The following is a 12656-nucleotide window of genomic DNA, read 5'->3' as shown; positions in this document are numbered from 1 at the left end:
CGAAAATTGTAGGGGCGTAACCCTGGCATCCTGGCCAAATTTCACATTGATCTAATCATCTAAGAATTGGCTTCATTACTGTGCTCTCCTTCCCACTGATAGCTGGTGTGTGGTGAGCGTTCTGGCCGTCACATCATCCAGGTGGGGCTGCACATTGGTGGCTTTTTCTTGAAATAACAATATGACTGGGTAGCTTGTTCTGGACTTCCATAAGCTCCATAACCTTTTTTATTTTCCTAAAATAAATACTGTCTATACACAGACACACTCACACCAGGGCCAAATTGCCCAGAAGCCATTTACCCTACCAGTATGTATACAGTAATACAGTATGCTGTATTTTCTAAGTGAACCTGTTAGTGACGCCCTACCCAGGGCCGGTGTGCGTTAGTGATGTCTGCAAGACCGGGAGATAAGGCGACAGACTGACTCGCTGCTTCATGACTGGGGTTTGTGGTGTGCGTTTTCGAGACTGGAAATGACAGAGAGAGAGCACGAGAACAACAGTGAATCGAAGCACGGAGGTGCTGAAGAGGTGCTGGAATAAAACTTCAAGCGGCGAATGTACCCAACGTTTTAACGCTGCTGTTACACAATAGGCGCCGGAGATCAAGTTGCTTTTGCTCAATAGAGTTCGTCAATTGCCCACAAGCCGATAGCGTTTCCTTTTTTAAAAAAAAAATCTCCACGCTGGGATTATTTCCATGAGATTTGTTGTTGTCACTGGAAGGGGGGCTGCTGGTTTTCGGATCAGAGTCGGGCTACACTGCAGAAACCCAAGCTCCGGAGCAAGGGAGGCAGAAGATACTGTAGCTTCACGCGTTGCTCTCCCCTGGAGCCGTACAAGGATGGTCGATTACAGGCGTTGATCACCGGACCTATTTCTGGTGTTTTCTTTCGTGGCTTCATCCTCAATCACCAGCGTATTTAGCTCCAGGAATGAGTCGGGACCTCGTTTTAATTCTGTAACGGCGGAGTGGTTTGTAGACAGCGGAGCGTGTCTGTCCGGTTTGCGCATCACCACACAGTAAGGTGTGTTCTCCTTATCTTGCGTGGTGTTATTGTTATGATTGCAAAGACAGAAATATAGAGAATAGGACATTATTTATGTAACAGTGCTTTAGTTTATCTGGGATGAGTAAAAGCGGGACCTGAGCACGTTTAGACTTAATGCAATCAGTATATATTTTCTCGCCTTGTTTTTCTTACAGGATATGTTTTCATGCGTTGGCATTGCACGGAATTTTGTACATATTTATATATTTAGGAAATTGATGTGTAATCGTGTCCCAAACATAATTCTACTTTACATAATACTTTATTAATGGACCTACTTGTGTAGGGTATGCGTGCTGTTTTTCATTTTTCAAATAAGAGCCGGGGAATGAGTTTTTCCTCTCTGTTTTTCTTTCGGGGGGTTTTGCTTACCTGTTACTGATGTGGACTAGTGCATTGTTAAAATAGCCTGATTGTTTTTGCTCATTGGAAAATGGTACAGCAGGCACAACCCGCATCGGTCCTTGTACCGCGGGAAGCTTGACGATGCGCATAGTTATGGGTTTGTCTGCGTCGGCTGCACATCAGGTTTAATTTTAAGGGGAGCTGCTGTCAGAGAGAGAGATTCAGGGTTACCCAGCCGCCCAGGGGTCGATCGTATTTTGAGTCAAAAGCAGCACCGGAGCTGGTAGTTCCTTCTCCGCCTTCTGTCTGTCTCCTGTGGAGGCAGTGCTGTCCATATGGGTATGAACATACATCCTAATTTGAGTAGAATATAAACAGCTGGTAAGAAAGTCTGTGACTGTCATGAAGCTGGTGCTTTGCTGGATAGGTAGAATTGTGTACAGCTGCACTGGTACGTGTTATCCACATGAACAGCAATACAGATGAGTCAGCTGTGTTGGCTACCAGGGCTCTTAATTTTGGTGGATGCCTACATAGTAATTATAGCAACGAGACCTGTAGTACGCTAATGGTAATAAGCAACATTGTTTGTACATCTGTGTGATGTGCTTCACTGATTGTTTATGTTCTTATATTTTCCTGTGTTTTGTCCAACAACGGTCTACGTGAAGTGTTTCAAAGCCATTCCTCTCGTTCTCGTTTTACTTCTTGATTGTATGGAAGACCAATCTGCAAAGATCGCAGTGTCGGTAAAGAGGAACTGTTCGAGCTCAAAGGCATAATCACAGCGCCAAGTGAGTCAATGAGCGCGACCGCTTCCTAAATACACTTTCGGTTCTCTGAAGGAATTAAGTAGGACCCAGTTGACATATTTAAATGGTGTTTTCATTCCAATTAGCCTTGCGCTCGGACTACTCAGCTGTGTTAAGACACAGATTTAATATTGGTCATCCAAGCGGGTAGCTCTCCTGCTATTGTTTTGTCTAGTACTTCACCAATTTCTAGGTTTCACTCGTTGGAAATGCTGCCTACTGTAGTGGGCGGTGAAGGTGAGAATTAAGGTACTCCACTGGACATTACCTTTCAAACATAAACCCTTCAATAGATGAGCTCCAGACATGCCCTTTTGTAGGCCATGCTGCGGTCTTCCAATCCTTCCCACCCCTATGTGTCCTGTTGCCTTGAGTCTGCTGTTGTGTCTTCATCCCGCTAGCTGAGGACTTCTGGGTCTTTGCAAAGGTCTACTATCTCCGTCTCGCCAGCTCTCTCCTTAACATCATATGTTATATTAGAGCTGGTCCCCTTTCCCAGTGCTGTGGAACATTTTCCAGTGAATATTCCTTTCAGTGGAAGGGATCAGACCTCTGATTGAGCATCTCTACAATGCAGTGGGCCAAGCCAGAGGTTATTGTGTGTCAGCCCTGAATTGGTCTTAGGGTTGTGTTGCATGCAGATTACACTATATCACCTTGAAGGCGGCAGACTTTTGTTTTGCATGGCTCAACATGATTTCAAAAGAGGGAATCATGGATACTCCAGGAAAACCTGTGTGCGGTTGTTGAGGATTCACTGTGGTGTCATTCCTCCCCCTCTGTCTCAGTCAGGCTGATCAGCTCTGGCAGCCTGCACATTGCCTTCTGTCATTACTGGAAGCTGGGATAAGCGTCTCAAGAACATTGTGTTACACAGCTTTTGTTATCTGTCCTCGATGCCAGCGCCTGTCCTTGCTGGGCTCTCTGATGATGCCGCGCAGCGAATCCACACAAAGCCGTGCTATTTTCATCCGAGACTGCGGCAGACCTGCTCCAGAGGACCTCGCGAGTGGATCTCTGGGCCCTCCGAAACAAGAGCAGGATCCCAGTGGAATTTCTTTTCTATCTAAGGTGTTTCTGGAAAGAAATGGCTTGATCCAGGAACTTCAAAGCGGCTTTGCTGATGAAACCGTCACCCAACTTGGGCTGTTGCCCTCTCCTGCGTGAGAAGAACAGAGATCACGCCCCCGGTGTATTTAATTTCTTACCAGGGATGCTCACACTACACTTAGTAGCCAGTGGTGCCCTCATATGAGCTCCAGGGATTAATCTTTTTTTTTCTCAGGGATCAAGCCATTTCCCTGCATCAGCACAACACTGCAGTCTTGGAGAAATAAGATCCGAGCTCTTAACAAAAGGGTTGAAATAAAAGAAATTCCACCGATCGTGCAACAGAGGGAGAAAAGGAAGAAATGTGATCTGCACGGCCCTAATGTGCCCTGCTGGTGTAGCTTGAAATGCAGCATCGTGGACATATATTTGAAGTCCTGCGTGTGAAGAATTATAATAATAATTGCTTACACTTATACAGCGCTTATCTGGACACTCCACTCAAAGCACTTTAAAGGTAATGGGGATCCCCTCCACCACCACCGATGTGCAGCCCCACCTGGATGATGCAACGGCAGCCATAGTGCGCCAGAACGCTGGGGTTACAGTGGGGAGGAGAACAGAGTAATGAAGCCAATTCATAGATAGGGGTTATTAGGAGGCCATGATTGGTAAGGGCCAATGGGAAATTTGGCCAGGACACCGGGGTTACACCCCTACTCTTTTCGAGAAAAGCCCTGGGATTTTTAATGACCACAGAGAGTCAGGACCTCGGTTTAACGTCTCATCCAAAGGACGGCGCCTGTTTACAGTATAGTGTCCCCATCACTATACTGGGGCATTAGGACCCACATAGACCACAGGGTGAGCGTCCCCTGCTGGCCCCACTAACACCTCTTCCAGCAGCAACCTTAGTTTTTCCCAGGAGGTCTCCCATCCAGGTACTGGCCAGGCTCACACCTGCTTAGCTTCATTGGGGCTGCCAGTTGTGAGCTGCAGGGTGATATGGCTGCCGATAGGATCTATTCACCAACCGAGCCTGTGATTCAGATTCACATGGCGCTGAACTGCGATCGGTAGCGACCCCATTTGTGCTACAGTTGTGAGTTCCAGGTTTTCCCTGCCCCAGGTCCTGTGAGGCACGGAGGGGAGCAGGTCTACAAAATCTGAATAGGTGTCGAGCAAACGCTCAGCTGAGATGCACTGCACCTGCTTTGTGCTTGAGCCAGGGGGAACCAGACGTGTGGATTCCTTTCCCTGCTCCTCATTTCGGCAGGTCACGTCCCAAGAACGTGGTGCAAAACGGGCCGCTGTCTCTGTGAGTGTGTGTGGAGGTGGGGAGGGGATTTAGCTCCACTTCCGCTCGGAATTCACTGGGGAGTTGCACTGTCTAAGTCTTCCTAGCAACAGCTAGGGCTTGCCCTTTCTCTTCAGCAGGCAGCGGCTGCTGGCAGGGCACAGGCTTCTCTGGCGGTAATGTGCCTCTGAGTGCCTCGCTATCTCTGGGGCTGGGACATGCATTCGTCCTGCCACAGCACCAGAGGATAGAGCAAGGCTTGCTCTCAACTTAGACCGCCGTTTAAAAAGAGATTTAGGATTTGATTTGATAGATACTTTATTGATCCCGTGAAGGAAATTGCAGTGCAACAGCAGTTTAACACAGTCAACACAGCACAGTGTAACAAAATGATACAATAATACAATTAAATCAGTACAGTCAGTGAGAAGTACACTAAGAAGAGTAACTCACAGTCCAGAATATACAGAACCACTGGGAACCAACCAGAACAGTACACAAAAAGTTGTATTGCACAATATAAATATAAATGTATTGCACAAGTCCGTGGCATATATTGCACAAAAAGGGTTGTAAACAAGAAAAGCCAGATGTAACAGAGAGTTTACCGTTTAGTCCAAAACAGATCAATGTCAATGTTGCCCTGCGTTGTACAGTCTTATGGCTGAAGGCAAGGATGACCTCCTGTAGCGCTCCCTGTCGCACCGTGGTTGGATCGTTTGCTTGGTGACATTGCGGCCTCGCAGCACTGGGGTGCCGTCTCTGTGGGGACAGCGTGTTGTCCCTGGGTTCAAGTGGGTTTCCTCGGGGGGCTCTGCTGACCTCTCACAGTCCAAAGTCAGACTGGTATGTTAATTGGTTTCTTGGAAAAATGGCCCTGGAGCGTGTCTGTGTTTATGTGTGCCCTGTGATGGGCAGGGTGTATCCCGCTTTGTGCCCAATGCTACAGTAGGATAGGCTCCAGCTCCCCATGAACCCGGAATCGGATGAAGCTGTTAGAACATGGATGGATCTGGTTTGCTGCACAGTGTAAAATGTTAAGTTCTGAGCTGTACTGTGTTCAGTAGCTTGGTATCTAGAGTTTGGGTTACAGTGTGTTCAGTAGCTCACTGTAGCTTTAGAGAGCTGAGCTGAACTGTGTTCAGTAGCTTGGCATTTACACTGGTTTACACTGTGTTCACTGTCTCAGTGCTGGAATATCGCAGTGCATGACGTCAGGGTCTGTCAGTAGCACAGTCCTTAAGGACAGAGGTGACTTCATCTTTATTACATTTGTTTATAGGCCATTTTGCAACAAACCCAGAGTGGAATTTAGCCAGGACGCTAGTCTTTGTAATAACCCTGCCCTTGCAAAGAGTGCCATGAGATTTGTAATCGCCAAGTAATCAGGACGGTAATTTAATGTTTTATCCAAAGTACAGTGTCCCTGGGTGCCATACTGGGCGATCTGTTTGAGAATTTTGGTCCAGATGGAAAAGCGTTGCCTATTGTCTGTTTTCTTCTAGAAGTCTCCCATCCCAGTACATAATGTGTCTGGCCTAGTTTAGTTTCTGCATTTTTAGGAAATCAGCTGAGTTCAGATCAGAAGCTGGTAAGACTGTACATAATCACTTTCTTTTTTTTGCAATAATCGTTATTGGGTAAAGCACACTGATACCAGCATGGCAAAAAATATTTAAGTGACTTTGTCTTTCTTTAGTTGCAGTAAGGCATTGTTTGGCATGCTCTGTTTGTCTCTTTCCCTGCAGTAGGCCTGACAATCGAGTGTCTAGGCTGCTGGGTAGGGAGCCCACAGCACAGCAGGGTGAATATTTAGCCCTGAGTTGTAGATCCCTCAGGCCTCCTGTGTCTCTGTGTCTGCACCTGTCACTCAGACATCCAGGCAGCCTCTGGTATTCACACAGATGTTTGTTTTTCCTTGACATCGCCCGCAGTGTTGGACTACATTGTGCCCTATTTGATATGTGAACACATGTTCATAGAATATAGATATACTGTAGCAGAGGTGGAATTTAAGTAAGCAGAAGAACCAATATCTACTCACATATTATAAGACAGGAGCTTTTTACAAGCCCGAACCGTTTGTGTTTGTTCATCTGCGAATGTCCCATGTTATTTGAGAATTATGGGCTGTCAATTCAAATAAAAAGCACAAGCCCTGGTGGCCGATACATTTTATTTTTATCTCAAAAGCCATTAGCAAAATTAAGGTGCCACACAAATTTCACTCCGGGCTGTCAAAATCTGAATTTCTCCCTTAATGCAGTTGACAAATTTTCCTCTTCTCCATCTGCTGTGTAATGGGGCTGCATCAAGTCGCTCCAGAGGAAACTGCAGGTCAGTGGTGGATTAAGTGGCTCCCCTCCTTCATGTAAACTACTTTGAGGATAAAAACCGCCATATAAATCCAAGCAATTTTATATTATGCTGTTGTTTTTACAGCAGAGTGGAAAAGACAGCCTTTTTTTTTGTAATGGACCGATCTCTCTCTTTTCCTTCCATGTTCCGCTTTTCAAAAATAAAACAGTTCATGCTGCAGACCCATTAAAAAGGTCAACTGAGCCAAGTCTCTTATGAAAACGTTTGATCAATGGTTAGGCACTTAAATGGCTCGTCTTGTTTCAAGACGAGAAGGGCTGAGCGCTCACAGAAGGGTTTTTTTTTTTTACCTTGAAGCATTAATTTAGCCACCTGTCTGCTCTCCCACTTATTTCTTGTGCACAACAAAACACTTTTCAATCAGGTGTGGCATTTGTTTCTCTTCTTTTGTTCGTCAAAGTTCAGTTTTGTGTGAGCAGCAGGATAACCAGGGCCAAGCGGAGAGCTATGTGTGGTTGCAGCCCACAGTTCAGGTATTCAACGTTTTTAACTGCTGTCTTCAGCAGAAGAACCACCTGAGTTCAAACTATTAATATTCCCAGTAAGAAAACTGGCACTTTACTGCCCAGTGAACAGGGCCCTTTCTTCATCATACCGTGCTCTTTCTTTCTGACCATTGTTTGCTGTTTTAAACTTTTGTTATCATCTTGATGAATCCAGATTCAAACCACAGAGGCAGATTTTCAAATGGGACTGTATGAGCAATAAGGGGAGATAAAAAGTTGTATCCAGTTTCACCCAAGGAAGGGAAATACCTGGCTCTTGAAGAAAGTAATGTTGTGATTCTGTATTATAACAGTTTAATTCTGTCCACTTTTTTTCATTAATAGATGGAATCCACTTGACTCCTTTTTTATCTGTCCTCATGCCGGCAAATGTGATTTGAATTAATTGAACTCGTGGTGCAGTGGTTTGCATTGCTACCTTGCAGCTCTAAATCGTTAATTCTGGACTGGGGGTGCTATCTGTGTGGAGGTTGTGTGTTCTCTCCATATTCGTGTGAGTTTTCCCTGGGTGCTCTGGTTTCTTCCCATAGTCCAACAACATACTGGTAGGTTAATTGCCCTCTGGAAAAATTGTGTGTGTCTAGTGTGCCCTGTGATGGACTGGTGTCCCTTCCAGGGTGTCCCTTCCAGGGTGTACCCTGCCTTTGTGCCGTTGTATGCTGGGTTAGAGAATGGATGGATGAAATGAACTCGGTGGAATGACATTGTCAATATGCCGTAGAAGTATAGACAGTATTTGCTTGGGGGAATGCAACAGTGTTCAAGACTTTTGTACATACAAATATCCAGATATCTAAAGCAAAATAGCTAATTGATCTGACAAAGCTTTCTGTTATGTTTTCCCACAAAGAGTTACTGATTTTAAAATACAATACAATATTAAAAATGTAGCATTCCCACGAATGACCCGTTTTTCTCCCCGTCCCCCTCCAGGGAGTTGGTATGGCCGAGAAGTCGCTGGAGCCTGGCTCCGTCGGCATCCCCATGGAAGAGACCATATGTAACGGGGGTGCCCAGGAAGCACCTCTGCTGACCAGCACTCACCTGAAGAAGGTGGAAAACCACATCACAGAGGCCCAGCGATTCTCCCACCTGCCCAAGCGCTCTGCTGTGGACGTGGAGTTCACCGAGCTGTCCTACTCTATCCGCGAGGGCCCCTTCTGGAGGAAGAGAGGTAGGGTGGCCTGTCTGTGTTTGTGCCTCTTGGTACTGCCTTGGAAATGCTTGGGATGAGAGTGATTGGAGGAGAAAGCGACTGGAGAACAGGAGTCAATCCTGAGCCGCTGTCCTCCATTCTCCAGAATGGTGCTTTTTTTAATGAAAGTAGTTCTTGAATAAAACCTGTGCAAGTCTTATTCCTGAAATAAAAAAGGGAATATTTTTTGGCTGAGACAGGCACAGAAATAGAGTGATATTTGAAGAATTAAACCGCTGCTTATTATTATAAATGTAGAAATAAATAGAAACCTGATAAGCTTATTTTAATGAAAGACACAGAGATCAGGTTATTTTGAGCTGCACCTTTTTAACTGTATATTTTTACAGGACAGGATGCTCTCTGTTTCTGCCTTGGCTATTTTTGTATCTGCACTAGAATTGAAGTGCAAGATCTGCGCTTTCAGATTGTGGATTGAGTCTGAAGTTCTTACACGCAGAAGTGCTGAGGTGAAATTAGACTAATTCTGCCTGAAAATTCTGCCCGAATTTGTCTTTTTATCTTTTTCCTCCTTGCTTTCAGCACGCTCGGCAAATCCACAGTTCTCTTGAGCAATGTTCGCAGGGAAGCAAGGTTTGATTAAAGAGCTCCCTTCGGCTGCAGAATGAGAAATTAATTAGGCCAGTGAGAACGTGGCTGCAGTTGTGCTCCTATACCTTTGTTGAGACTGAGAAGTTTATAGTCGGCTGGAATTATAGCGTATAATAAATGAAATTGGGAGAAATGTCTGTACAAAGAGGCACTAAATATTAAAAAAGCATGTGTAAGCAGATCAGGGATTCAAGAGTATGAGAACTGTGGAAAATTAATACTGAATACCTCTGATGCACTTCATCTGTTTGATTCTGTTTTCTGCAGAATTTATTGCACACTTCTTGATAAGTCAGAAAACAGTCTATCAACCCTCATGCATAAACTGAGTGAAGTAAAGAATATACCAGGCAATATGTTTTTGATCGCTTTATTATATTAAAGCTGAAGGGAATTTGGAGGCAGTTCCCACCACACACATGACAGTACCACACTCCTCTCACTATTATTGCTCAAACTGCAGAGTGTGGAATTGGCAACACGATACAGAGCTTCCTTCTCAACAGATACAAAATTGCCAATAACAGAAGCAACCCGTGTCTATCTGCAGGAAAAATTGGAAAAAATGGCACGGAAGACTATTTTGTCATAAAAATAATAATAAACAACTTTATTTTACATACTGCCCTATAAAGGTGGCTTCTCAAAACGCTTTACAGAATGACAACAACAATAAAAAAAATACAGAAGATAAGCAGGATAAGAATACACAGTTAGAGGAGACAGTAGATGGTGGTACTGAATACAGCAGGGGCAGAGGGTTAAAGAATGGAACCAGTTCAGTAAAAGCTCTTCTAAAGAAGAAGGTGTTGAGTCTGGATTTCAAGAAGTTTGGAAAAGATGACGTTCTGATGTCCTTGGGGAGAGAGTTCCAGAGCTTTGGTGCATAACAGGAGAAGGCCCTATCACCCATAGAGTGTTGACGGGCTTGGGGGACAGATAGGAGACCAAAATTAGAGGAGCGAAGGTTGTGAGGTGGTGAGTAGTGCGATAATTGGTTCCAAGCCATGCAGAGCCTTATCGGTGAGCATGAGGATTTTAAAGTCCACATGAAACTTGACAGGAAGCCAGTGCAAGGACTCCAGGATAGGAGTAATGTGATCACTTGCACTAGACCTCGGTCAGGATTCTGGCTGCCGAATTTTGGACATACTGGAGTTTGTTCGATGTGGATTTAGAAACCCCAGTGAGTAGAGCATTACAGTAGTCAATTTGGGAGGAGACATATGTGTTAACTAGCTTTTCAGCCACAGTTAGTGATAACATGGGGCGTAGTCTAGCAATATTTCTGAGGCGAAAGAAAGATGTTTTGACAGTATGCTGCACAAGTGGGTTGAATGTCAAGCCTGAATCACATATCACCCCAAGGTTTTTCAATTTAGACTGAAGCTCAAGTAAAGTACCATCCACAGATAGGGTTATAGCATTGGATTTACAAAGTTGATGGGGGGTGCCAATAAGCATCCCTTCAGTCTTTTTACAGTTAAGATGAAGGAAGGTTTGAGTCATCCAAGTTTTTAAGCCGGAGATGCAATTGGACAGACTAGAGGCAGCCACAGCAGTGTCAGGTTTGGTATGGCTGTATATCTGAGTATCATCAGCATAGAAATGATAGTTGAGGCCATGTGATTTTCAAAGCTGACCAAGTGGAAACATGTAAACGCTGAAAAGTAAGGGGCAGTTGTTTCAGTCGGCCATCACTCATCGCTGATCACGTTTCCTTCCTCGGGGCACAGGACAGAGATGTGCAGAGTTGGGGTTTCCTTCAGAACCAAGCTCTCTGGGCTGAATCTCCCTGCCTTGTCCTCCCTGCCCAAGCTGTACACCCACTGACCCACATTCTTCCCGGCTCAGTCCCGTGCCTCTCGTCCTTCTTGTGCTGCTCTCAGCAAATTCATTTCTGGCTTCAGTAAATAATTAATGACGGGCCCAGTATGCTGCTCTTACAAGTGCGACTCAGTCCTGGCCTCATAGCAAGGTTAAGAGATCTGTACCTCGCATGTTTATCCTGTGCTCTGTGAGCCTCGGTGAACCACTACCCACGGTTAAGAGCACAGCCTTTTTTTCCTGAAAGCGGACTCATCTCAAGTCAGAAATCGAAACCCAGCCTCACAGACCTCACCAATTTTTTGGGGTTTATGTTTTCTTTTATATTTCATTTTATATCGACCCCCTTTTGGAAAAAGGACACTCGTCTCTTTGGGCCGGCAAGCTCTCCTGCGCCTTATAGGCGAGTTAAAGCCGACCGGAGGAGCAGGGTTTCTCTCTGTAAAGTCTCTGCAAGCTTTTCTCTCACACGGTAAACTGCAGTTGTTGTTTTCATTTTCTTTTCTTCTTACTGCGTGAGTGCAAATTCCCCCCAGGGTGACCCACAGCACGCAGTTTCACTGTCAGGTAGCAAACTCAGAAGTCACAGGACACGATAGCATTCACAGCTTTTACCACTTCCTCTTTCTGTGTTTTGTGAACCCTAGTGAACTTTGCCTGTCTGTCCTGAGGCTGACAGAAAACCTTCTTCTGCTAATACTTGCTTACTCTACATCTCTGTCTTAAATTTCTAAACCATGTTGCATCCCAACATAATGCTTTGAGATTTGAGAATGCTTTTGCTCACTGTGAAGAATAGCTACATAAAAATATTGATTGCATTAACAATGAGCAGATTAGTAATTCACTAATAAGTTGGTAGATGGCGCTGACCTTTCAGGCACAGTGTTTGTGTTGAGGCCTTTCTTGTTTTGTTTCAAAGCATGGAGGAAAACAGCACACACATTTGCTGGAAAGGGTTTTCAGATATATCTGTCTTTTAGCATGTACGGTATCTGTACATTGTAGTCTGAATCTGAAACCTTGCTAGATGTGTCTTGCCAGCTCAACACATAGAAAATAGATTTGCTCTGTGCTCTTGGTTTTCTTCAGTGATTTGATCTTTTTAAGGCTGAATGTCCCTGGCTTATTATAGTCTTCTAAAAGGTTCTCTTGGGCCTGATTTGAATTTTCTATGCCGAAAGGTATGTCTTCACATTGACTGGCTGTACTAGGCCACCTTTAAGATGAACCGAGCATTAACCTTAAATTAAAATACAAAATGGTTTATGGTTTCCTGGAAACTCCCACCTTACAAAGCAAGAACCACAGTTTTCTTTCTCTGTTTCATCCTTATAATGCAAAAAGGGTTACGTACTGTAATTACATATTTAAATGCCTTTACATCCTTCAATAAATGTGCATGGTGCTTTTAAAGTAATACTAATACTAATACTAATACTTTAAAGTAAGAAAAGATGAGAAAATGTGAGGAGACAGCAGAATTACACATATAAAGGGTTTGGAATACAGTAATTGTAGGTAAATTGTAGGTTTTGAAGTAAATCTCATCATTTTCTTATTTCCTCTTGGCTCAT

General features: G+C 44.4%; 1 protein-coding gene across 1 annotated transcript in view; it reads left to right on the top strand.

Moving 5' to 3' along the window:
- Positions 1 to 388: 388 nt before the first annotated feature.
- Positions 389 to 12656, top strand: part of LOC148641110 (ATP-binding cassette sub-family G member 4-like) — a 33145-nt gene continuing 20877 nt past the window's right edge. The window contains exons 1-2 of the mRNA XM_088619098.1: positions 389 to 1032; positions 8379 to 8619. Of these exons, the coding sequence (XP_088475224.1) occupies positions 8388 to 8619 (232 nt within the window). The 5' untranslated portion in view covers positions 389 to 1032; positions 8379 to 8387. The remainder of the gene's footprint in view (positions 1033 to 8378; positions 8620 to 12656) is intronic.

Source organism: Lepisosteus platostomus, chromosome 25 (genome assembly GCF_059453375.1).
Source record: "Lepisosteus platostomus isolate fLepPlt1 chromosome 25, fLepPlt1.hap1, whole genome shotgun sequence".
Lineage (NCBI taxonomy): Eukaryota > Metazoa > Chordata > Actinopteri > Semionotiformes > Lepisosteidae > Lepisosteus > Lepisosteus platostomus.
The sequence above is the reverse complement of the archived record's forward strand: the minus strand, read 5'-3'. Positions and strand labels throughout refer to the sequence as shown.